Here is a 26865-nt window from a genome sequence, read left to right on the forward strand (position 1 = left end):
TACTAAGGTTTTTTTTTTTTTTTTGCCTTAGCTCCTATTTATAAAATAAAGTTATTTTAAATACTTACATTGAATCCTTTTAATCCCTTGTCTGTCGGCAACAGCACAGTAAATGGTCCCAGGTTACTCAGTGGCCAGGCATAGGCTTTGTCTTAGGAGTCGAAATACACAAAGAAAGAAAACAGCAAATGGGTCAGTGGCACATGAGAAGTAAAATCAGGCAATGACCCTTGTGGTCCACTTAGACCTTCTGACTCCTGAGTTTCTCTGTTCTAACTGGTATTATGCAGGCCCTAGAGGAAGTGAGATGCTAAGAATGTGAAATGTTCCTCACAACTGTGTGATTTTCCCTGCAACCACAGTCTTGGCTCAAAGATACCCTGGGATGAGAAGCTCTTTGAGGGTCATGTGACAAAAATCATTGGCCACCTTCTGCCCCTATGCCTGACTTTTCAAGCTGTTACCATCTTAGTGAGTAAAGACGTAGCTCTTGTTTCATCCAGGAGATGGAAGAGCTCAGAAGAGCCTCATGCTTGGTTTAACGCTTTGCGGCTGCCATTGTGACATGCTCAATACTTTTTGAACAAAGAACCCCTGTCTTTTCATTTGTACTGGGCTCTACCAGTTTCATAGCTGGTCTTGTTTCCATGTTCCTGGGGAGCTGGGACAGCAGGCTGGGCTCTGTGCTCTCACACACGAGACCACGTGTCCTAGCACCTTGTAGGCCAGGCAGGTGAAGGGTGACTGGGCTTTGTCCAGAGAAATGCCTGAGGGTCTATACAGCCTGCAAAGGACACTGCCCCCTTTGTCTGCTCTCACTGATATTCTAAGAGCACAGAGAGGAAGGAGGGAGATCCCAGAGGCCCACCAGTGATGCCAGACTGCCCATGGGGTGTCTTGCAAAGAATAAGCTGTTTGTGTAGGATGCATGTTGTCTGCCTTGAGAACACAGCACCGATCCATGCAGAACACTTTCTTCCCTGTCTGTGCTCTTTCTGGGAAATCGTGCTTGCTGACTGGTCAGTTCTAGAGACTGATATGTTAAAGATTTGTTTGATTGCTCAAGCCCATTTTCTGTTGATCAGCAAAATTTGTGTCTTGTTGAAAATCTTGTCTAATGCTGTAATCGGCTCTATTTCATATGTGAGGGAGGGGTAATGACCTCTTGGGGGCCTTTGGACATGCAGGAGGGTGTTTTTGGCTGTCACCTTGTCCAGGGGCTGTTGGAAAATGCGTCACTCTAGATTGTTAGTGGTTCGGGTGGGAAAGGATGCTAAACACCCAGCGATGAGTGAGACGGTCGGTCACGTGCCATCAAGACTATGCCCCACATTCAAATAGCACCTCCACTAAAGAGCATGAATACCGCCTGCCAGTATTACCTGTCAACGTTGTTTCCCATCTGGAGGACCCATAAGGTCAAGGGAAAGAGGATGGTATCCATCCTGACGTCTGTAGCTGCCTATCTCACTGCTATTGCAGACCTATTACCCAGTGGTGACCCCAGGACCTTTGCCTCAGCTGCTGCACTACTGGATCTCTTGGCACTAACTCCTGTCTCCTTGGGACATCTGTCTGTCCATTTCCTTCCACTTGCCCTTCCTAGAAAGGGCTGATCCTGCTAGATAAGAGGCTTGCCTATCCTGCACACCCCTTTCTGAGTGATTGTGTGTCTCAGATATCCTTGCCCACCAGAAGGCTGCCTTTTCTGTGGAAATGTGCACCCATGCCTGCATACCCAGGAGCGAGATGAAAGAGGTCAGCCTTCCTTGCCATTTTCCTCTGGGTTCGGTGTTTAATTCTCTGAGTCGCTCCATGATGTTTCCGTAACAGGTTGAGCCATCGCCTATGTAACCTTTCCGACAAGTGCATCTACAGAGAGCGTGAAAACATATTTTCAGGGTCCCAAAGTCATTGGATGTTGAGATCATACAGTTCAAACCTCTCACTGTGCAGAAGGGGAAGATGATGCTCAGAGTGGGATAGAGACAAGGCCAGAAGAGTGGGATGAACACAGTTGAGCCTTCCTAATGTTCTGGTTAACACACAGCAGCCCACAAGAAATGGATACTTAATACATTATGTGCGTATATGTAAACATTGCTTCCCTGGTGGCTCAGATGGTAAAGAATCTGCCTGCAATGCAGGAGACTTGGGTTTGATCTCTGGGTTGGGGAGATCCCCTGGAGAAGGGAATGGCAACCCCCTCTAATAGTCTTGCCTGGAGAATTCCATGGACAGAGGAGCCTGGCCGGCTACACTAGATTTCTTTGTATACTCTTTGTTTTCAATATTTTTTCTAAGCATGAGCAAGAGCAAACTCAGGGAGATAGTGGGGACCAGAGAGGCCTGGCATGCTGCAGTCCCAGGGGGTTGCAAAGAGTCAGACATGACTTAGCAACTGAATAACAACATGACCAAAAGCCCATGTACATCAGAACCATTAGGACTTGCTACAAATGTAGGGTCTCAGTCCCTACTGCAGAAGCACAGAATCAGAATAAGCTGAAGCTGGCCTCAAGTAAAGAGTCAGAGGTGTGGACCTGTTTGAAAGCTTCTTCCCCTCCTCTTCCTTTCTGAGACCTCTGCTCAACCATCCCTTCCTAGGGGAACCTTCCTTGATTTTCCATCCCCTGACTTGGTGTGCCATATCCCCCTTAGTGTGCCATATAGCTCGTGGCACCAAGTGGCTGTTTTCTGCAGCACCAGTTCCAGTTGTAATTTTATCCTCATCTGAGTGGTTATTTGATTAAGATCTACTTCCCCTTCTGATTTGAGAAAAAAGTGAGGACAAGGGCAATGTGTGTATTCATTCATTCTTATAAACCCAAGATCCAGTGCAAGCCTTGGTCCATAGCAGGTATTTAATGAATAATTGTAAAATAAACAGAAATACATAAACAAGGAAAGTCACAGAATTTTATATAATAGTTTAGGTTCGCAAAGGAGAAATGGAATTAAAGATGTACTAGCAGTGGTGTCCTGGTAGATGTTAAACACCCAAATCTCCAGGGGAAAAAATAGCTCTGATTTGCAGCCTTTGACAATTTCCATGGTTCACACTCCCGCCTCGGCCAATCTCAAACTACCATGACACTAACCAGCCAGCAAGTTCCTGAGAATTTAATCATCGGCTCTCAGGACTCAATAAGCCCTAGCTTTAGCAAACCACTGCTCCCTAGCAAAGACTGGCTGGCGGCTGGCTGAAATTGGCAAGGTGCTTAGGAAGGTGACATTCACCAGGATCTTGGTGATAAGTGAGAAACAGGAGATGGGGAAGAACAATTCAGAGAGGAGAGATGCAAGGGTGCTGTGAGCAAGCATACCACAGGTATGACTCATGTGTAGAACAATTTCAAAGAACAATTAGACCCCTGCTAATCCAGTTATGTTTCTAAATCAGTCCCATGGCACAAAGATATATATCTTCAATGTTTGCTGAAAAAATGTTTCTGAACAAATCCCTTGCTTGGATTGCTGCAATGACTCCCTAATTGGTCTTTCTGACCTGAGTTTTCCTCCCATTAAGTCAGTCTTCCACACAAGCCCTAGGTGGTCTGTCCTAGATGGCAATCTGGCATCTCTGTGCTTAATTCTCTCAGGGGCTCCTTTTGTCTATAACAGGGGTCCCCAACCTCCAGAATCTAAGCCTGATGATCTGAGGTGGAGTTGATGTCATAATAATAGAAATAAAGTGCACAATAAATGCAGTGTGCTTGAATCATCCTGAAACCACCCCCGTGCATGGAAAAGTTGTCTTCCATGAAACTGGTCCCTGGTGCCAGACACATTGGAGACTTCTGATCTATGGGATATAGTTTAAGTGCTTAGCAGGCATTCAAGACTTCAAAGAGGGGAATCTTGCTTATGTCTCCTTCCTGCTGTTCACGCAAAATTCTAGCAACAATTTGCTTTTTTTTCTAGACTGTTCTGTTATTCTCAGGTGGGTGTCCTGCCAGGACCATTCTCATAGCTCAGGTGTGACCTGCTCTGGGCAGCCTTACCTGACCTCCCAACACTTTCCCCACAGAAGCATCCTGTCGGTACCTCTACCACAACCATTCCTACCAGAATGGCCTCGTCAGGTTGTTTCCCCCTCTGTTAGCTGGAAGCTCTCCTAGAATCTGGATCCCACCTTATTTCTTCTCCCTGTATTCCAGCACCTGGGACAGTGCCTCATTGTTGAACCAATTATTTTCGAAGTACCTACTGAAATCTAGAAACTGTGCTAGGGGAGAAGGCTATAAAGACAATAACAACAGATATCTTGCTCTTTTAGCATCATGTTGTTGGAAATGAGCCTGAAAACAAATAACTGATGATGACATGATAAAGATTACTTAACATCTTTGGGCCCCAGTTTGCTCATCTGTGAAATGGGTTTACTAACAACATTAGGGCTATTGACAGAAGAGACAATGCATGGGTCATCTTCTATGACTAATGCAGCATGATTTGGAATATTCTGCATAGACTGATTGCCACATCAAGAAGGCATAGACCAAATAAATCCCTCTTCTGGGTGAACTAAATTACTGATGGCCCCATATTTTATCAATGTCACTCAGCCAGCCTTTAACCTAGGCTTCGTCCCTGTTGAGGCTCCCTGGTGGCTAAAGAATCCACCTGCCATGCAGGAAATGTGGGTTCAATCCCTGGGTTGGGAAGATCCCCTGGAGAAGAAAATGGCAACCCACTCCAGTATTCTTGACTGGGAAATCCCACAGACAGAGGAGCCTGGTAAGTTACTGTCCATGGGGTTGCAAAAGGGTCAGACATGACTCAGTGACTAAACAATGACAAAAACAACTTCCCAGCTGAGGATAGTTTTCTTTTGAGGGTGGTAGTCAAGGAGACTTTTTAGTGACACACAGACCCCTAACATTGATGATTAGTTCCACTGACATTCTAGACACAAGTTTTAATGCAACTTCTATTATTCTGATGTTCCAGTTTCATTTTTCTATTTTATCTTCTCAAATGCAGAAGAAATAAAATGTTTAAAGTGTTCTGCTCAAGTTTTCTCAGAAGATAGTACAAAATGTGTAAGCTGGCCAGTGCTGTGATCACTGTCAGAACCTGGGTTTCAGCACAGGACGTGCTCTGCGGATGTGTGTGTGCCTGTGTGTACGTCTGGGAGGGGTTTGTGTGTGTGTGGTGTGTATGGAGTGCTTTCTGTGTGCCAGGTTCCTCTCACAGATGGATGAATGCAATCTTATTTAATCCTCATCCCAGCCCTGCTTGGAGGCTAAAGTTTTCCCCTTTTGTGACAGAAGAAACAAGTCAGAAAGGTTAAGGGAGGTGGCAGAGCTGGGTTTGAACCCAGGGGTTCTGATATCCACGCTCTTTCTCTTTCCACAGAGTGTACAGATCCATTTACTTGCCCAGAAAGAACACAGTGACCATCAAACCTGGGAAAAATCCACCCATTCAAGACCCATATATAAAAGGTGTGTTAGAGGAAGCACAGAAACTGTTCTATGTCTACCGTGGCTCTGAGCTCACTACAGCAGAATGGGCTTTTTGCAGATGGTGGTGACAATGAGAACCAAGAGTAGCCTCGAGATGCAAGCCTCTGCCTCGGAGACAAAAAGACTTGGGTTCTAGCCTTAGTTCACCCACTGATAAAACATAACACAGCTGAAGAGGAGTTTCCAGAACATTCTGTCATGAATCTTCACGACAACTGTATGAAGCAGACATCACCGCTCATTTTATAGATGGAAGAACTGAAGCCAGAAAGACTACATCATGTTCCCAAGGTCATGAATCTGACAGATACCAATGTGGAGACTTCAACCCAGGTCTTTAAATTCCAAGTACCATCTTCCCACCAGGGAAACTGTGCCTGTCTCAGGAATTTTCATGCAAATATTTTTTACTCAAGGTAAACCCCTTCTTTTGAAACCTGGAGTCCAGAAAACACCACTTTCATATGTTCACATTCCCCAGTTTTCACTTTCCCCTTTGTTTTGCACCACTGTCAAGCACTGTTTCATAGATGACATGTGCATTAGAGGTCACACTCCTGTCATTGCAATGGACATTCATTTTCCCAGTGGCAATGGCTTCATTCTCCCATGCTCTGACCACTTTACACCATGTTTTCAGATCAGGTCAATATTTCAGGGTGTCAAGATCACTATCAAGGAAATCATTATTGAACAATTCATTGATTATACAAAGACGTACTGAGCCTCTACTATGCTCCTTGCATTGTGCTATGTGGGGGTGGGGGTGGATGCAAGGCTGAATAAGACACACTTCCTGCCCTTCAAGGACATTTTGGCATTGACTGGCCACCACCTCCCCCTCTTGGAAACACCGTGGTGGAACTGAAAAGACTTACTTGGTTTGGCCTGGTGCGATGGTGGTGCAGTCTGCATGCGTGTGGCAGGGGTTGTTAGATTCACACACATCGGTCATACTGCATCCCACTCCAGGGACAAAGTTGCGGTAATGTTGCTTACACTCGCAGTAAGCCTTCAGCAGATGGGAAGAGAACAGAATGGTTTTCATTAGTCACTTAGGCTGACATTCTTAAATTCCTGTCTTTATCCTGGCATGCAAGCTGACTTGGGGTAGGTCTAAAGCATGGGCTGAAATTAAAATTCATCATTGTATCTAAAATTGGAAATCATGTTTTCTCATCCATTTGGGAATTCATACACTTTGTAATTCACCTTTCAGTTTCCTGGTTTGCTAACCCTGGGCCTCCCTGGTGCCATATTTCCTGCTTTTAGATTTAGATGGTGGAGATCGACATTCAGATGTATTATTTCTCTAAAATAGTGGTTTTCAACTGGGAGTCTCAACCCAAGGGACCTTGGTAATGCCTGGAGACATTTTCGATTGTAACAACAGGAGAAGGGGCCAGTGTCATGAGAGGCCAGGGATGCCGCTAACCATCCTGCAATGTACAGGACACTCCTTACAACAAAGAGGTCTCAGGTTCAAAGTGTTAATCATGCCCAGGTTGAGGAATGACTTGCTCTGGAAAAATGAATGTGAACAATGTTTCTGTGTGAACGATGTTTCTAAGACTTGAAAATATGCCTGGGGACTTTTTTTTTTTTTAAGGGACGAGATATATTTTTAATCTCACTCCCTAGGTACGGGGCCTTGATTCACAATGTAACATGACTTTTCCCACGAGGGATCTCATTTAGAAGATGGGAATTCAGCCCTTTGAATTTCTTGCCAACCCGCCTCAGAAATCGATAGCAGAAATGTTGTAAGATGTATTCTTCTTCTTAGAGATGAGATCCGGTGGATTCTTTGCAGGGCACTCTAGGAGCATCCCCAGGGCATGCAGATGAGACTGCTGGGGACCTGTGGCTGGTTTTGGTCAGGCACTGAAGCCTTTCCTTTCCCTCAGGCAGCTGTAGTCTCCTGTATGGATGGATTTCCTCCATTGGGCACTTCACGTGCAATTATGGCTGCAGTAAGTGAAGTGAAGTCGCTCAGTTGTGTCCGACTCTTTGCGACCCCATGGACTGTAGCCTGCCAGGCTCCGCTGTCCATGGGATTTTCCAGGCAAGAGTACTGGAGTGGGTTGCCATTTCCTTCTCCAGGGGATCTTTCTGACTCAGGGATCGAACCCAGGTCTCCCGCATTGCAGGCAGATGCTTTACCCACTGAGCCACCAGGGAAGATCACATGGCTGCAGTAGGCACCCACTATTTGGTGGGTAAATGAGATATTGGGGAAAGGTATCTCTTATCAGGATTCTGCAGCAAAGGTCTCCTGACCAGGCTGAATTCTACGTGGCAAGGTCATGATGTGATTTAGAGAAACACATATGGCTTACTGCAGGGCATCTTCATTGCTCCCTACAAATCTGTCCATGCTGCCTAACATTTTATCAGCGTTTATCTTTTTTGGGGGGACAGTTTTTTGGTCCTTAGAGTCCTCTATCACTTTGAAAAGACAGAGAGAATGGAGGATTGTGGGCGAAAGTCAATTACATATTCACTTAACAGTTAACGATGAATTTCTTAGTCAAATTTGAGTCATATGTATGTATTTTGTCAGTCATCAAACGGGACGGGGATAGAAGAGACAGTGAAGTTTCGACTAGATAGCTGCGCAAAGGCAAGTTCAGAGGGTAGATTAGGGCTCACTGAGGTTGACCCCAAGCACGTGGGGGTCTGGCTGGGGAGGAAGCCCAACCTGAGCATGGAAAGGGAGAAGTGGGAGGGCATAGATGACAAATTACACCCCGGCACAGTTTGGCCTTCGGTGGGTGGTCCTCCTCCTGTTCGCGTCAGTTCCAGACACCCTTAGCTCACCTGTCCAGGCCCGCTGTATCTGCACACCGTGGACTCTGTTGGGCAGTTTCCGAAGTTAACCTGGCAGGGGTCCACCGGGAGGCACACCTGGCCGTCCCCATGGTAGCCTTCTTGACACGTGCACCTGTGCTGATTTGGTCCCAGGTAGGTGCACCGAGCATGAGGGTGGCAGATATTTTGTGAACACGGATTGATGGCTGGAGAAGCAATGACCAAATAAGGTGGTTACCACATGCAGGGAGGGAGAGGGGAAATCAACTGTGAGGGAGGGAGAGGGGAAATCAACCAAGTGAAAAGTGGAAGGCGCTCAGTTGTGTTCGATTCTTTGCGACACCATGGACTGTGTAGCCCACCAGGCTCCTCTGTCCATTATATTCTCCAGGCAAGAATACAGGAGTGTGTAGCCATTCCCTTCTCCAGGGTATCTTCCCAACCCAGGGATCGAATCCAGGTCTCCCGCATTGCAGGTGGACTCTCTACCGTCTGAGCCACCAGGGAAGCTGCACAGGCAACCTAACAGTTTCAAGAGAGAGTAAAAAACATTTCATCTTACCTTCTGGATCACCTCCACCTACCAAATTGATTTATATATGCCTTGCAGGAATGATGGAGAAGGAAATGGCAACCCACTCCAGTACTCTTGCCTGGAAAATTCCATGGACTGAGAGGCTCCTCAGAGCCTCCTGGTAGGCTATAGTCCACGGGGTCGCAAAGAGCTGGACACGACTGAGTGACCTCAGATAACTACCAGTACTGTGATGATGTATTATTATGCCATGCTATGTGTGGATTTAAATATAAAGTGGCATGAAAGAAAGCACTAACATTTATAGAATTTATAATATGTACTGGCCCTTTTCTAAGCATTTGACATATATGAACTCAATTAAGCCTTACAATCCTCTAGGGTAGTTACCACTATTATGCCCATTTCATAGACAGGAAAATGGAGGCACAGGCAGATTCAAGAATTCGTCCAAGGTCATGTTGTCAGTTAACAGGCAGATCTGGGATGTATACACAGATGGCCTGGTTCCAATAGCATGTTCAGAACCGATTATAACCTCTCATGAAGTGAAAGAGCATGGAAAGAAGGGAGAAAGGAAGAAGCAAACAAAGTACATCCTATCCTAACACTGATTCAGGTAATATAAAGCAAAAACATATATATTTAAGGGATCAAACCTGGGTATCCTGCATTGCAGGCAGATTATTTACTGTCTGAGCCACTAGGGAAGCCCTAAAAATCTATAGATACACTTTGATAACAGGAGAAATGATCATTTATTGAAGAGCTACCACATGATGAGCATTTTGCCTAGAATTTTTAATATATATCATTCAACTGCACCGAGAAAAATAGAAGTGTTCATTGTGTTAATATTAAGAAGGCTGTGAGGCGTTTTTCTGATGAGGAATCTAACCATCTTAATGAATAAACCTGCAGGATGGAGGTTCTACTCACGCTCGCAGTGTTTGCCATCGCCTTTGTAATTGGGAAGGCATTTGCATTCTAGTTTGATTTCATCTTTGCTGGAAGGTGAGCATCTGGAATTTTCTGGGCAGAGCAAGGCTGCACATTCCGGGATGGCTGGAAAGGAAGATTGTTGAGGTAATTGCATTAGTAGTACAACCAGTTCTTAAAAAAACAACTCAACAAATACAATATTTCCTATTATTACAAAAGTGACCACAGATTCCTTGTAATAATTAAAAAAATACAGGATTTGTAAGGCAAAAATTAGCTGTCTTTTTAGTTTCATTCTCCTATCCCACTCTCAAAATAATCAATGGCAAAAACCAACATAATACATTTACATATAAGACATTTTTTAAACAAAATGGAATCCTGTTAAAATATTTAAGAACTTAATTTTTAATTTAACATTATGGAGGTATTTTGGAGAAGGCAATGGTACCCCACTCCAGTACTCTTGCCTGGAAAATCCCATGGACAGAGGAGCCTGGTGGGCTGCAGTCCATGGGGTCGCTAAGAGTCGGACACAACTGAGCAACTTCACTTTCAGTTTTCACTTTCATGCATTGGAGAAGGAAATGGCAACCCACTCCAGTGTTCTTGCCTGGAGAATCCCAGGGATGGAGGAGCCTGGTGGGCTGCCCTCTGTGGGGTCGCACAGAGTTGGACACGACTGAAGCGACTTAGCAGCAGCAGCAGCATGGACGTATTTAAGGATGTACTTTGATCTCTAATGACTGCATAGTATTTTATAATATATCAACAGATGGTGCTTAGATGGCTTTTAAAAATGATAAAGAATCTGACATAAGGAGCCAGCTTGCAAAGCAAACAGTTGGGACTGACACAGTAACACGGATGCTGCTAGAAGATATGACATGCCGGGGTCAGAGATAAAGGACAGTTTATCACTCACATCACCCACAGTAGCCAGAGGGTCAGCATTTTTGAACCAGTTCTTCCAAGCCCCAGTTCCCACCAGGCAATGCAAAGAGGGCCAGACTGAGACCTGAACAGGTGTCATTACAGAAGACGTGCCCTGACTTAGGGAAGTGAAATGCAGTTTTGTTTGTTTATCTTAAATAATAGGCAATGTTTTAGTTAGGGCCTGGGTAAGAGATAGAAATCACACAATTATTTAAACAGGGAAAGTTTTAGTATAAAGATTCATGAACAGATTAAAATGGCCCCTGAGAGTTAAAAAGAATTGGAAAGAAGGGAGAAAAAGAGCCATCACTCCTCTTGGGTTAAGATCAGAGCAAGTCCTCCTCCCTCCAGAGCTGAGACACAGATGTCACTGGAAAGGAAAGGATCTTGGTCACTTCTATGGTGGAGAGGTTGCTGAGGTGTCCGATGGTGAGACTTATTGGACTCCATCCCTCTGGGGCTCCAGGGAAGATCATCCACGGGGAGGTGCTAAGCCTTAGGGCTCCCCTGGCGCCTGGGCAGGCTGCTCACCTCAGGACGTTACTGGAAGTAGGAGCTGAGAAGCCCATGCTCTCAGAAGCATGGTGCACTCCTGTGTGTGAGTGGGGTGGGGTGGCTTCAGGAGCCAGCTGTGTGGCATGAAGGTGGGTGGTCAGTTCTCCAGGTGGCCAGTCCTGCGGGGCCCCTGGTGTGGATGCGGCTGAGGGGAGGGTGTGCAGAATAGCACGCCTACTCCTGAACTGGGGCACCAGCCTCACTGTCCAGGACTCCTGGTTGATGCTGCTGCTGCCTGAGTCAATCACCAGACAAGGCATGCAGATATCAAATACTGGAGCATCCTAATCCCCGCAGGAAGCTAGTGCTGGAGAAACTGTGCAGGGCTGAGCAGTGGAGCAAAATTGTGTTCTTCAGGAACCTGGTGAGCGTGCTAAGCCAGAAACAAGACAAGAAAACCCTTCCTCCTTTGGTGTCCCTTTAGCGCCCTCTATTGGTGAGGTTTCACATCTTGCTGGCAGGCAAATGAGAAATATTTCAAAGCCTACTTTATATTCACAGAGCAGGCAAGAAGGGTGAATTTGGAGCTGAGAGGCAATCCATTAACAGGCAGTAAGTGTGCGTGTATTTGCTCCCAAGGGAGGTCTTATATCTTCCAAGGCTGTTCGCTATATGCAGACATCCTCAGAAAGATGTTGGAACAAAGGGTAGTCAGTGTATGACTCTCAGTTCAGTTGCTCAGTCATGTCTGACTCTTTGCAACCCCATGGACTGCAGCATGCCAGGCCTCCCTGTCCATCACCAGCTCCCAGAGTTTATTCAAACTCATGTCCATTGAGCCAGTGATGCCAAACAACCATCTCATCCTCTGTTGTCCCCTTCTCCCCCCGCCTTCAATCTTTCCCAGCATCAGGGTCTCTTCCAATGAGTCACTTCTTTGCATCAAGTGGCCAAAGTATTGGCACTTCAGTGGCAGCATCAGTCTTTCCAATGAATATTCAGGACTGATTTCCTTTAGGACGGACTGGTTGGATCTCCTTGCAGTCCAAGAGACTCTCAAGAGAATCTTCTCCAGTACCACGGTTCAAAAGCATCAATTCTTTGGCGCTCAACTTTATAGTCCAACTCTCACATCCTGGACCTTTGTTGGCAAAGTAATGACTCTCAAGATGTGCACAAATGTGAGGTACAAATTTGTCTCCCAACACTGGCTGGCTGAATCAAAAATTCAGAGAGGGTATCTTACATTTAGGTCTTTTCCATTTTGAGTTTATCTTTGTGTATGGTGTTAGGAAGTATTCTAATTTATAATAGCTAGGACATGGAAGCAACCTAGATATCCATCAACAGATGAATGGATAAAGAAGCTGTGGTACATATGTACAATGGGATATTACTCAGCCATCAAAAGGAATGCATCTGAGTCAGTTCTAATGAGATGGATGAATCTAGAGCCTATTATACAGAGTGAAGTAAGAAAGAGGAAAACAAATATGATATATTAATGCATATATATGGAATCTAGAAAGATGGTGCTGATGAACCTATTTGCAGGGCAGCAATGGAGACACAGTCATAGAGAACTGACCTGTGGACATGTGGGGAAGGAGATGGTGGAACTCATGGAGAAAGCAGCATGGAAACAGACATATTACCATATGTAAAATAGATAGATAGCCATTGGGAATTTGCTGTATGATGCAGGGAGCTCAAACCTGTGCTCTGTGACAACCTAGAGGGGTGGGATGGGGTGGGAGGTGGGAGGGAGGCTCAGGAGGGAGGGAACATATGTATACCTATGGCTGATGCATGCTGATGTGCAGCAGAAACCAACACAATATTGTAAAGCAATTATCCTTCAATTAAAATTAAAATTTTAAAAATTCATAGAGAATATCCCCTCACCTCTTCCATAAAGTCAAATTGTTGCTGGGAAGGGGCTGCCTTTTCAGAGTCACATTTCAATCCCCCCCTCCTTTGCATCCATGTGGGATTATACGACTTGCTTGCATTGATGGAATATTGGCCATCCTATGTACCATTCTAGACTTTATAAGCAGCTCTTTCTCTACACTCTATCCCTCCTTCTGTGGCTCAGTGCAGAGCATTCTGAGGTTCTATAGACTGACAGACACACACAGTGGAAAGCTCTGGATCCCTAAACACCATGTGGTGGGAGCTGGTATCAGCCAGGAACACACACATTGGACTGCTACCTGAGTAAGAAATAAATCTCTGCCATGTTAAGCCAGAGCATCCCCAAATTCTCAGGTCACAGTGTCCTTGATGTTTCCATGCCCCTCAGCCTTAGCCCGTCGGTGCCCTGGCAGCTGTCGCCTGCCTGCCGGGTGACTGCACTCCCATGCTGGTTTAGCAAACCAGCAAACTTCTCCCCTACCAAGCGGGCTGCCACCATACCTTCTCCAACAGGATTTGAACCCAGTCTTGGGGATGGCTGTCACCTTCTCTGTTATGCCCCATCAGCCCTGTGGTTTAATCTGTGTATTTATAGCCACTCTCCTATTACTAATTCTTTACATTTAACTTCCCTTCTTGCAATCACCCTGTGACCTCTATCTCTTGCTTGAGCCCAAGGGGATCAATTGTGTAGAGAATTTCAGTGACTTGAGTACCACCCAGCCCTTCATTATTTTGTGAACTTTGGTGAATCATTTAACCTTGGTGAGCCTCCATTTCCGGCTGATGCGCTCTGTCTTTGAGACCTATAAGTGAGAACATGCCTCATCTCCCTTACAAGGGACCTAACTGGCTGAAATGGCCCCAGCGTCTTCCTCTCCATCCCATCTTCACACTGCCACCAGCTTGGGCCTTCCTAAAACATGGCTGCAGCCATGTCACTGTGTTGTTCCCAAACCTTCTGGGACTTCCCATCCTCCATACTATCTCTCCCCTCTTCTTCCTCCCCCACCTCTCCCCCTCTCCCTTCCTCTCTTTTTGTCCTTTCTTTTAAAATTTTTGACGATATTCCAGCAAAACATTTGATGCACATCACCCACCTAGGGCCCCAGTACATGAACACACAAGTGAAATGCGTACATCTGTGTATTTGATTTGTGTGATACATTAACTGTTAGTCGCTCAGTGATGTCCTACTCTTTGCGACCCCATGGATTATAGCCCACCAGGCTCCTCTCTCCATGGGATTCTCTAGGCAAGAATACTGGAATTGGTAGCCATTCTCTTCTCCTGGGGATCTTCCTGACCCAGGGATCAAACCCAGGTCTCCTGCATTGAGGGTAGATTCTTTATCATCTGAGCCACCAGGGAAGCCCAGTGGAATAAAGGAAACTAGTGATACTTACGCTCATCACAGTTGCGGCCAGTGTACCCAGAGTAGCACTCACAGGTCCCATCACCGTGTATTCCACTGTTGCATACTCCATGCACACAGCTGCACACTGTGGACAGAAAATGGGGACTTCTCGTTACCTGATATAGACTTCCTCCAGAGATTCTGGAAGGGTACTGTTTTCAGATGGTGTAGACTGAGATTCTGCTTGATGAAGTGGGGAAAACCATGGGTGTGAAGCCCTAGAGACCTGGGCTTGAATCTTGGCTTCTTTTTATTAGCTTCAGTTTACAGTAAGTCCCCTACATACAAATGAGTTCCTTTCTGAGCACACGTTCGTTAGTCCAATTTGTTCGTAAGTCCAACCAAGTTAGTCTAGGTACCCAACTAACACAATAGGCTATATAATACTGTACTATAATAGGTTTATCATAATTTTCACACTAATAATAAATACAAAACAAAAATAAAGAAAGCTTTTAAAATCTTACAGTACACTACCTTGAAAAGTACAATAGTATAGTACAGCAGATGGCATACAAGGGCTGGCTTTGAGTGAAGAGGCAAGAAGAATTACTGACTGGAGGAGGGAGAGTAGGTGGGAAATAGTAGAGCTGAAGGATTGTCAGCAATAGGAGATGGAGGGCAAGCTGCAATTTCATGGCACGGTTTCTGGTTTCTTACTGGAACCAGATGCATGTTCACATCTTTGAAAGTTCACAACTTGCCTGAAGGAGACTTACTATATTTGTCTATGTGTGTGTGACTGCTCAGTCGTGTCTGACTCTTTTTGCAAGCCCATGGACTGCAGCCTGCCTGGCTCCTCTGTTCTTGGGATTTCCCAAGCAAGAATATTGGAGTGGGTTGCCATTTCCTGCTCCAGGGGATCTTTCCAACCCAGGGATTGAACCCGCATCTCCTGCAAGTCTTCTGCATTGACAGGAGGATTCTTTACTGCCGAGCCTCTATAACATGTAGAAAATGATGCCCACTTCATGGGATTTCTATAGAGTTTAATGAGGACATGTATATAAAGCACAGGTGGCATATCACAGGTACTGGAGTGCTATTTCTTGCTTTCAAGTTAGTTACTTCATCTCCCGATACCTCAATATAATGTCTTATATACACACCTGTCACATTTAAAAGAGAATTGCTACTGACTCAATTGCTGTTGGCAGGAGGAATCTACAGGAAATCTACTCCCCAAATGATGAGGGCAATGCAAATATAAAGAAGAAATTTGAAAGGCTAGAGAAAAACTAAGCCACATTGACTAGCTTGAAACAGATGACTTTTCAGCCCTGCGACAGATCCCTTCAGGAATGAGAAATGAGGGACTTCCCAGTTGTCCAGTGGTTAAGAATCTGCCTTCCAATGCAGGGGACGTAGGTTCAATCCCTGGTCAGGGAACTAAGATCCCATGTGCTGCTGGGTATCTAAGTCCACGTGCTGCAACTACTGAGCCCCGGCACAACTAGAGAGAAGCCCATGCTCAGCAATGAAGAAGCTGCATGCTGCAACAAAGACCTGATGGAGCCAAATAAAGTTTTTTTTTTTTAAAGGAATGAGAAATGAAGCACATTTGAAATAAATATTCATCTCTTTAGCACTCAGCTTGTGGTTCATTTGTAGAAAGATTTACTGTCTGACTGAGTCACCAGCATCCTCTGCCCAGCCCCCTGTGAAGTGTATTGTATGGGTTTCCTTTTGCTGCTGTAACAAATTTCCACAAAGTCAGTGGCTTAAAACAACACACATTTGTTATTTTATAGTTCTGTATGTTTTAAGTCTGAAGTATGTCTCCTTGGGCTAATGCTTTCAAATTGCGGTGCCAGAGAAGACTCTGGAGAGTCCCTTGGACTACAAGATCAAACCAGTTAATCTTAAAGAAAATCAACCCTGAATATTTACTGGAAGGACTGATGCTGAAGCTCCAATACTTTGGTCACCTGGTGCAAAGAGGTAACTCATTGGAAAAGACCCTGACACTGGGAAAGATTGAAGGCAAAAGGAGACAGGGGAGGCAGAGGAAGAGATGGTTAGATAGCATCTCTGACTCAATGGACATGAATTTGAGCAAACTCCAGGAGATAGTGGAGGACAGAGGGGCCTGGCATGCTATTGTCCATGGGGTTGCAAAGAGTTGGACATGACTTAGTGACTGAACAACAACAAAGGTCAGAAGTCTGAACTATGTCTCCCTGGACTAAAATCAAGTTATTCATTGGGCTGTATTTCTTCTAGAGACTCTAGAGGACAATCTGCTCCCTTGCCTTTCCAGCCTCTAGAGGTTGCCAGCATTCCTGGGCTCCTGGCCCCTTTCTCCATCTTCAAAGTTAGTGACATGAGGCCAAATCCTTCTCAAATTGCCGTCTCTACTGGTCCTCTCTCTTCTGCCTTCCTCTTCCACTTACAAGGACCTTTGTGACCACATTGGGCCCACCTGGATAATCCAGGCAACTTCTCCCATTTTAAATCACCTATTTAGCAATCTCAATTTCCCTCTGCCTGTAGCCTACCATATTCTCAAGTTTCAGGACTTAGAACATGGATATCTCTGAGGGGACCACTATCCTGACTACAATGCATGTGTTTAGTACACATAAGTCAATTTAACATTAGCTCAAGTGAAACATTATTAAGAACACACCAGCTTAAATCCTAATCATGCCAGAAAAGCCAGATGAATTAAGTTTTAAGTATTCCAAATATCTAATAAACCTTCACATCCTTTGCATTCTTTGTTACATATCCCCCTTAATCCTCTGAGCTTCAATCTCCATGGGAACCATTCTCTTGCAGGTTCTATCCTATTTTGCCCAGACTATTGCAGTAGCATTTTATCTGGAATTCTTGTCTGACTTCTCACCTCTGCATGTTTTCCATTTCATTTGATCAGTAATGGCATCAAGGTGATCTTCCCCCAAATATCTCAATGACTCCCAGTTGCTAACCTAATGAAATCTAAATTCCTATTTGGAAAACAAGGTCCTCTCCAAGCCGACTCCAATCTTTAACAATTTTCATGTTCATCTTTCACCATTTCATTTTATACATCCTAGTATTTAAGTGCATGGGAAGACTCACTAGCTCACCTTCTTAAAACAGGTATTGAACATGGATGCATAGGGTGCTGTGCTCGGGACTGAGGACCCGAAGTCCCTGCCCACAAAGAGCTCACAATTGGAAGGCAGGAGAAAGCAGCCCATCACAACATGGCGTGATCAATGCTATGACATAAGATATGACATACAAGTCATATGACATAACAGTAGTCAAGTACAGGTGTGAAAATTGACCCATAAAGAAGACTGAGCGTCAAAGAATTGATCCTTTCGAACTGTGGTACTCAAGAAGACTCTTGAGAGTCCCTTGGACTGCAAGGAGATCAAACTAGTCAATCCTAAAGGAAATCAACACTGAATATTCATTGGAAGGACTGATATTGGGGCTCCAGTACTTTGGCCACCTGATGTGAAGAGCCGATTCATTGGAAAAGACCCTGTTGCTGGGAAAGATTGAGGGCAGGAGGAGAAGGGGGAGACTGAGGATGAGATGGTTAGAAAGCATCACTGACTCAATGGACACGAATTTGAGTAAATTCCTAGAGACAGTGGAGGACAGAGGAGCCTGGCATGCTATAGTCTATGGGGTTCCAAAGAGTCAGACAAGACTTACTGACTGAACACAACAAGCAATGAGTCAATGGCTATGACGGCTGGCCAGGAAGAAATGGGAAGACTGTCCAGGGAGAGATGGGGGTGGAGCTGTCCTGGGAAAGATCGTGCCCAGCGGAGGTGGCAGGACACGCACGCTGTACTTCACAACTCCATGCTTTGGCCTCCACTGTGCTCCCTTCTGCATGCGTTGAAATCCTCATCTTCCAGGCCAGCTAGAGCCCCTCTCCTCTGTGGTGCCATCTCAGAGGTGTCAGAACAGAACCTGTGTCTCTCTGGGCTCCAGCAATACTTTCTTTGTACCTTGTTCACTATCACATTCTGCTGCAACTATTCATTTTGTGGTGCCCGCCAAATATCACCAGGAACACAGCAGTGGTTCAAATCGGCAGTGCTGGGGTGGGGGTGGGGTGTGGCGGTCCTGGAGAAGTAGCAGTAGCCACTTGTGTTAACCAGGAGGGATGGCGGTTGGGTTGCCCTCTGTCGCTGTTTATTTCTCTATTCAGGCATGACAAGTTGGTGGCCTAGTTTTTGTCTTGTTCCAGCACAGACAGAGGCATCATGGATGGTGACACTCTGTGACACTGCATATGCTCAGCAGAGCCACACCACGGCCTGGCTGGGAACAACTAGGCTAGCAACTGGCCGACAGCTGTCGGGGGCTCTGTTTCTCTTTCTCTATTTTTCTCTTCTATTCCATTAGAATCCCACGGAAGGCTTTCCCTTGCCTTCTGCTTCCCTACAACATCTTTTAGAGCACCTTATAACAATACTGACAACTGCACAGCTCAGTTTGAATAAAGACAGCATCCTGCTGGGTTAGGGTGAGGACAGCGAAGCAGGGGATTTCAAATGCAGAGTGGAATTCTGCTTCTCTCTCTCTCTCTCTCTCTTTTTTTTAACATTTTGATGCTTTGCTTGATAATTTAAAAATATCATTGTCATGGGTTGAATTTCATCCCCTCCAAAGTCCTAACTCCGAGGACCTCAGAACGAGACCTTATTTAGAAGTAGAGTTATTACTGTAGATATAAGTAGCTAAGATGAGGTCCTGCTGGAGTGGAGTGGCTTCAGTCCAATATGATTTATAAGAGGAGGCAAGGACACAGACAGCAAGAAGATGATAGAGTGAAGACCTCGGCGCTGACTGCAGTGATGTGCCCACAAACCCAGAAGTGCCTGGGGCTTCCAGAAGCTGGAAGAGACAGGAAGGACTCTCTCCTGCAGATTGTGGGCTTCTCGCTTCCAGAACTGAGACAATACATTCATGTCTTTAAATCACCCGGTGTGCCACAGTTTGTCACAGCCACCCTAATCTTAAAAAACGATTTCTCTCAATTACTGAGTTTTTGATGCCTCCTTAAATTTTGCACCTAAGACATGTTCCTCTTCACCTTGGCCTAGCACTGGCCCTGCCTAACCCTTTATCAAGCCCTCCCTCTCCTTCAGGCACTTTGTCACATGCTTTATAGGCATGATCTCATCTGACGCTCATAGCACCCAGGGAGACACGACAATTAACCCCATGCTACATATAAAAAATGGGAGACAATTAGCTCCAGAACTTATTCAAATGATTGAAGAATTAAATGGATTTGCAATTATCATCTTCCCTTCAAAAATCAATTTATCATGGTTTCCATATTAGCAAAGCACTTTGATGTCAACCTCTGGCTGTAGCCTTCTGAACAGAGTTCCAGAGGGAAGTCGAATTGGTCGTGGAGATAACTGGGTTGACGTGGGAGTGTTCTATGGACTTGGTAGCAAAGATGTAAATTAGTTCAATTAAAAAAATATCTACCCAGTTCCAACTGAGTGGCAGGCACTGGGTTAGGCACTGGGTATGCAAATAAGTCATTCACAACACCTGGATTCAAGCTGCTCACAGTGCAGGGGCACGGCCAGACTCTCAAAGATACAGTGATGCCGCACGTGCTAAACGTTGTCATGTACCCAGTGGATGGGGTGCAAGGGCAGGAGAGGGGAGTCGAATGTGACTCAGCCCCTGCTCTCAACCTCAGTGCTAGCTACAAAGGCCTGTCCTCCTCCCTAAGCTTCCCTTTCAGGCACCCCGTGTCCTGGCCTCTGGCACGATCTCTATACTGGATTAACTGACCTGGCACAGTAGCTTTCAGGAGCTTCTGACACCCATTGCTGCCAGTCACTGCCCAGAAAGTGTCCTTGGGAAGGAGATATGAGTGGCAGAGGGATTCCCAAATGTCCCTGAAAGAGCCCTGGGCATTTGTGAAACCAGCTACAGCAAATCTGTAGAGACATGTGAACCTTGGGGTATGGGACCCTAAAGCAGCCAAAGCCGTGACCATTGGGGTCAGAGGGACAGGGCACAAAGCCCCCTGTGCCACGCCCCTCGGCAGAGTAGGCTGCCCTCTTGTGTTCCTGTAGCATCCTGCATGTGTGGTGCGCACTGGCTCAGAAGCATCACCCACATTTCCAGATCCTTGGGGGTGGGGAGCTATTCTTCCCCCTCTTTGGATGCCCATCGCCTGTAAGGGGTCTAACGCAAGGTGGATGTGTGCCAGGGGCTGTGGTTGGGTGCAGTGGTTGGGTGCCCAGGTTCTGGAGTAAGACACCTGGGGTCAAACCCTGCCTCTATTCCTGAAGTAGCTGCAGGACCTTGAGCAACCTCGCTGCTTCTTCATTCATAACACAAGGAACCCAGCTTGCAGAGCTGTTCCAAAGAGATTCTGTGTGTCAAGCTTTGTGCACTGCCTGGTGCCCAGCAGGCATTCAGCTATTGTTAACAAGGCATGACTGTGGGACTGATCTGGGATCATGTGAGAGAGAGGGGGCTTTGTATTCTGCCCTAACCTGGGGTGAGGCACTGAGCAGGCGAGGGCCTTGGTGGTTGAGATGAACACCCTTGATAAATGCAGCTTGAAATTACCTCTGAGCACATCAAGAATCAGGTAGGAGAATGCTCCGGCAGCAGGTTAAAGTCAGTGTTAAAAATAAAACTGCAACTCATAGCTGTCCTACTTACAGGCAGAATCGCCACCGCCAATGGCCAGTGCCTCAGTGGGTGGAACAACACTGGCACCCAGTGGATGCTTGGCTAAAAAGGTTCTCAGGTTCCCCCAGTTCTTGCCAATGGGAAATGGTCAGCATCACTGAGCCATCCTGCAGTCACAGGTGAATGAATGCTCTCCTTACTGTAGAACTGCTCTTGTCCTCACTTAATACCAATACTTGCTTTCACCAAGTGCTCATGACATGCTGCTAAGAGCTTTTCTACAAGTTAATCCCATGAGGCAGGTATTATTATTCCTGTTTTATAGATGAGGAGGGCATAGAGAGGTTCAATAGCTTGCCTCAAATCCCATAGCAACTGGGCTTAGTTTCAAACTCAGGCCTGCGTGACTTGAAGCCTGCTCCCTTGGCCATTATGGTCTAGAGCTACACTATCCAATATGGGAGCCACTAGCCCCTTGAGGCTGCTGCTGCTGCTAAGTTGCTTCAGTTGTGTCCGACTCTGTGTGACCCCATAGACGGCAGCCCACCTGGCTCTCCTGTCTCTGAGATTCTCCAGGCAAGAACACTGGAGTGGGTTGCCATTTCCTTCTCTAATGAAACTGAAGTCGCTCACTCGTGTCCGACTCTTAGCGACCCCATGGACTGCAGCCTACCAGGCTCCTCTGTCCATGGGATTTTCCAGGCAAGAGTACTGGAGTGGGGTGCCATTGCCTTCTCCTCCACTTGAAGCTATTTAAGTTTAAATTGAGTAACATGAGCTAAGGGGCTTCCCAAGTGGGGCTAGAGGTAAGGAACCTGCCTGCCAGTGCAGGAGATATAAGAGAGTCAGGTTCAATCCCTGGGTCAGGAAGATCCCTTGGAGGAGGGCACAGCAACCCACTCAAGTATTCTTGCCTGGAGAATCCCATGGACAGAGGAGCCTGTTGGGTTACAGTCCAAGGGGTCGCAAAGAGTTGGACACAACTGAAGCAACTTAGCATGCATACATGCCTTGCAGCTACCGTGTTGGATAATGATCAGGACATTCCATCATCTTACAAAGTTCTGTTGGAACTAAGAACTGGGAGTCTTATCTCCCGAATCTCAGTTTAGGTTTCCAATTTTCTGGCTCAAAAATTTGGATTTTCAACAAACCACCTTGCTCCCTTTCACTTGCCCTTTCCCCATGGCACAAAGAAGTGTAAAGAGAGGCCACTTTTTAAATTAAAAAATGTTTGGAATTTCCATGTATGTCTATGCTCATTAGCAACCAACACCAGTTTCCTGGAAGTGACATGAGCTCATCTTTCTAAATTTTTATCCACAAACAATTACTTGGCTTTCTTGCTAAGTAAGCAGTGTGAGCTTCTTTCTTCCCATTTCAGTATTTATTTAAAATATGTGATTTAAACTGTATTGTGGCAAAGAAGGGACAATTTGTTTATCATGTTCTTGGTAAACAATTGGTTGATTACATTTTACTGTCTTTTAATGTATTAGTTTGGCCAAAAAGGTCATTCAGGAATTTTGGCCAATCCAATATAATGTTAAAGAAACACTCAGAATGCTAACATCTGGTTTAAATTTGGTTTTGCTAACACTCTTATGAAATACTCTTTTATAAAGTGATGGGTTAAGAAAAACATAAGATTGGGAGGGAACACTAGGAAAGAGTAGGTATTAATAATAGTCATAATAATTGCTAACACTTGTGCACCGATTATCTTGTTAGATCCTCATGATAATTCTAAAGGAGGCAATGTTGTTTCTATTTTTACAGAAGAAGATGCAGAAAGCATGCTCAGTAAACTTAAGGTTTCCACAATTTGCAGCAGCCCTGGGACTGAAACCCAATCTGAGTCTAAAGCTAATCACCTCGACACCATGCCTCCCAACACCCATGCTTCTGGGTCAGGACAGAAGCAGATAAAGACAGCATCGGCCTCCATGGACCCCATGGATTAGAGGGAGATAATAGCTTCATTATTACAAAGGAAACTTGCTATAGAGTGCACAAACTTACAGGGGTGGGATGTCTGTATTTTTTTTGCCAAAAATATTTAAATCAATGCAGTACCTACCAAATATGATTTTTCCATAAAAGCCAAACCAAAGTGGTGTTGGAGAAAGGTGACCTGACCTATCCTTTTAAGGGAGACTGAGGCTCTGGCAGACACTGTCCCTACCATGCCCACATTCTCAGACCTCACCAAGTCCACGTGTTCAGCTCCCCTCCAGCAGCAGTAGCCTGTGGACACTTTCTGGCATGGCTGCTCCACTGGCTGCTTCACTGGGGGCTGGAAGTGCCGGGAAATGAATGACTCTGCCCTAATGACCACATGTGTTAGCTTCCTGTTGCTGTTGTAACAAATTGCCACAAACCTAGTGTCTTAAACCACACACATTTACTGTCTTACAGTTTGGGAGGTCAGAAACCCAAAGCAGTTGTACTAAGATTGATCAAGATGTTGCTGGTTCCACTCCTTTCTGGAGGGGAGTATTCTTTCCCTGCCTTTTTCAGCTTTGAGATGCTGCCCACACTGCCTGGCTCGTGGCCCCCTCCACCTTCAAAGCCAGCAAGATGGAGCCTTTCTCCCATCTTGCCACTCTTATATCTCATGACATCTGGAGTCTTTCACACATCAGAAGGTACATATCTATATCTTCTGTCTCTGTCTCCCTCCTCCACATTTAAGGACCTTTGTGATAACATTGAGTCCACCAGGATAATCCTGGATAATCTCTTCATGGTAAAGTCAGATGATTAGCAACTGTAATTCCAGTTCAGTTCAGTCGCTCAGTCGTGTCTGACTCTTTGCAACCCCATGGACTGCAGCATGCCAGGCTTCCCTGTCCGTCACCAACTCCTGGAGCTTGCTTATACTCATGTTCATCGAGTCGGTGATGCCATCCATCCATCTCATCCTCTGTCATCTGCTACCTTAATTTCCCCTTGCCATGGAAGGCAACAGATTCCCAGGTCCATGGTATTAGAATGTGGACATTTTGGTGGCGAGGAAGTGGGGTTCCATTATTCTGCCCACTACCCCGAGGCTCCCTCTCCTCTCATGTGAGGTAACTCCAAGGTGAGTGTTCTTTGCAGACTCCAGAGTTCCCCAGGGGATTAAGCTCTAGTCATCCACGCTGGTCTCTGGCTTGACAGCACACCCTTTATTTCCTCTATGTCACTTTCTTAGTGTTTCCCTGGGTCCCCTCTCACGTATGCTACTTACATGAGAACGTTTGCAGAATGGGTCAGCTTTGGGGAGAACCAACAACGAGAGAGTGGACAAACCCATGCTGGGGACAAATCCATAGTCTGCAAAATGGGACCAACAACCTCTGATGACCTCAGGTGTTTGTGAACTCCCGAAAGGAAGGGATAGGTTAGAACGTGTTGGGACCTGTGGTGGATATAGAGGCCCCTGGGGAGAAGGTCAGTGCTGAGACCACAGTCTAGAAAGACCTCAGGGAGTAGCTGGGCAGGAAAACAACTGGTGGATGTTGGATCCTGGAGCCTAGAGCGAGGTAATCCTACACCCCCAAGTTTGTCAGGAAGCATTCTTGGTGAGTGGCTGCCTGCAAGTGCCGACCACAGACATAGTGTCTGTCCTTTCAGACTGCCTTTTAAAAGATTTGTTGTCAACTTGTTGTCTTGTCTGTGCAGCCTTGGTTTGGAGAATTGTTCTGCATTCCCCCACAAGGAACTTTATTTCCGGGGTGTTGAGGTGTATAAGCCATGTCCGACTTTGGACCTTCACAAATGCATTTGATGACACCAAAGTGAGACATACCTGCTGAACAGTTGGGCCCAAATACGTTGTCAGCAGCGCAGATTTCACAGGCTGTTCCACTGAATCCTTCCTGCAGGACACCAGGGGGGAGGGTGTTAGACCCAAGCAATCTGTGTTACCCACGAAGACCATAGATTTCTGACTCTCTGGTCAGCATTCATTTCTCAAATGGATCTTCCCTCTGTGCCTGTCCTGAAACTCTCTTTCTTCTTTGCTCTTTTTTTGTGTTATAATTTGTACATTCATTCCTTGAATCAGTCTGGAACTAAGAATCTGGAGCTCTTCTGAAGAAAGTTGCTTCAAAGGTATAACTAGAGAATCAGCACTGATGGCCACATCCTAAATCCACCCAAGGGTGAAATGAATACATTCTCAGTTTTGCAATTCTAAAGACAGTTGAGCTCAATTCTTTTCAGAGGGTTTCTTTGTATTCCCATAGTGTAAGGCTTGAAGCTTGCAAAAAGTCCCTTTCATGGGATAGCAAAGAAATTCCTCAATTGGCAGACCAAGCGCTCTCCTATGGGTCTGAGTACAGCTCCAAAGACTAGTCTGCCAAAAGTGGTGACTTTGAAGGGTAACAATGACACAATTTCTAGAGCTCTGCATTGTTCTCTTCTCAGTTTTTCAACAAGTATAATTGCTTCAGTATTATTATTAAATTCATTTTACAGATGGATTCACTTAAGGCTGAGCAGTTAACTGACTTGCTCTAAGGTCCCCCAGACTGTAACGTGCATACACTTCCTCGACCCACCCCCACTAATATCGCTGCTTCTTAGAGTCTTCACCCAGTGCATGTTTACAGAGGGACAACAGGTAAGGAGAGAGCAGAGTCAGGAAGGAGAACACTGTTTTGAACTTACTTGGCATAAGCAGCTTCCATTTCCTTCCATGCCTTCAGCACAACGGCCCCGGCCACTGCAGGGGGACCTTGCTCCTCCCGGGCACTCTGGGGAATCAAAGAGCAGATATATTCATTTGAAACTGCACGCAAGCATTCTGCAAAGATGCATGAAGCATCTGCTAGGTGCCAGGGATAAGAAATAATTGAAGACCGTGCAGGCATCATCTAAGGTTACTTAGGGGAGAGGAAGGAATCACAATGTAGTCAGGGACTGTACTAGGACCTGTCAGACCTTCTGCCCTTTCTTGAACATTTGCTGTTAACTTTACAATCAACTAATTAATTCATCCCTGTTACAACCCCAGGGGTTTTATGCTTCTTAGGCTGCTGGGAGGTGATGAGTCAGTGGGTCTTTGCATGGGGACGGTTATGTTGTGTATGGGCAGGGCACCAGGCAGGGTCCATAGTGCTTCAGCCAAGGTCTGCTGTGAACAAGTTTAGCGAGGAGTGAGTGTCTGGACATTTAAGTGGACCAAGACTTGCTTCAGAGGAAAGTGCAGCCCTGGGCAGCTGGTGGAAGGCCAGGCGTCCTGCCCACATGGAGCCTATATTCTAGATTTCAATTAACACTGGGGACACAAGATCAAAAGGTATACTCTGTAACTTTAGGATGATCTCAGTCTAATGCCTTCATTTAGAAATTATTTTTCATCAGATTATAGCAGGAATGAGAGAGGAGACATTGCCACACATCTTAGAGACATTAAAAAGGATAATAAGCAGAGCTTACTCCTTGGAAGGAAAGTTATGACCAACCTAGATAACATATTCAAAAGCAGAGACATTACTTTGCCAACAAAGGTTCATCTAGTCAAGGCTATGGTTTTTCCTGTGGTCATGTATGGATGTGAGAGTTGGACTGTGAAGAAGGCTGAGCGCCGAAGAATTGATGCTTTTGAACTGTGGTGTTGGAGAAGACTCTTGAGAGTCCCTTGGACTGCAAGGAGATCCAACCAGTCCATTCTGAAGGAGATCAGCCCTGGGATTTCTTTGGAAGGAATGATGCTAAAGCTGAAA

General features: G+C 45.6%; 1 protein-coding gene across 1 annotated transcript in view; it reads right to left on the bottom strand.

The window, feature by feature from the left end:
- Window positions 1-26865, bottom strand: part of STAB2 (stabilin 2) — a 168632-nt gene that overhangs the window by 126639 nt on the left and 15128 nt on the right. Inside the window, exons 4-11 of the mRNA XM_070370245.1 lie at window positions 25808-25893; window positions 24945-25014; window positions 14514-14609; window positions 9757-9882; window positions 8292-8488; window positions 6350-6483; window positions 1739-1872; window positions 69-151 (exon numbers count right to left, since the gene is read on the bottom strand). Of these exons, the coding sequence (XP_070226346.1) occupies window positions 69-151; window positions 1739-1872; window positions 6350-6483; window positions 8292-8488; window positions 9757-9882; window positions 14514-14609; window positions 24945-25014; window positions 25808-25893 (926 nt within the window). The remainder of the gene's footprint in view (window positions 1-68; window positions 152-1738; window positions 1873-6349; window positions 6484-8291; window positions 8489-9756; window positions 9883-14513; window positions 14610-24944; window positions 25015-25807; window positions 25894-26865) is intronic.

Source organism: Bos mutus, chromosome 5 (assembly GCF_027580195.1).
Source record: "Bos mutus isolate GX-2022 chromosome 5, NWIPB_WYAK_1.1, whole genome shotgun sequence".
Lineage (NCBI taxonomy): Eukaryota > Metazoa > Chordata > Mammalia > Artiodactyla > Bovidae > Bos > Bos mutus.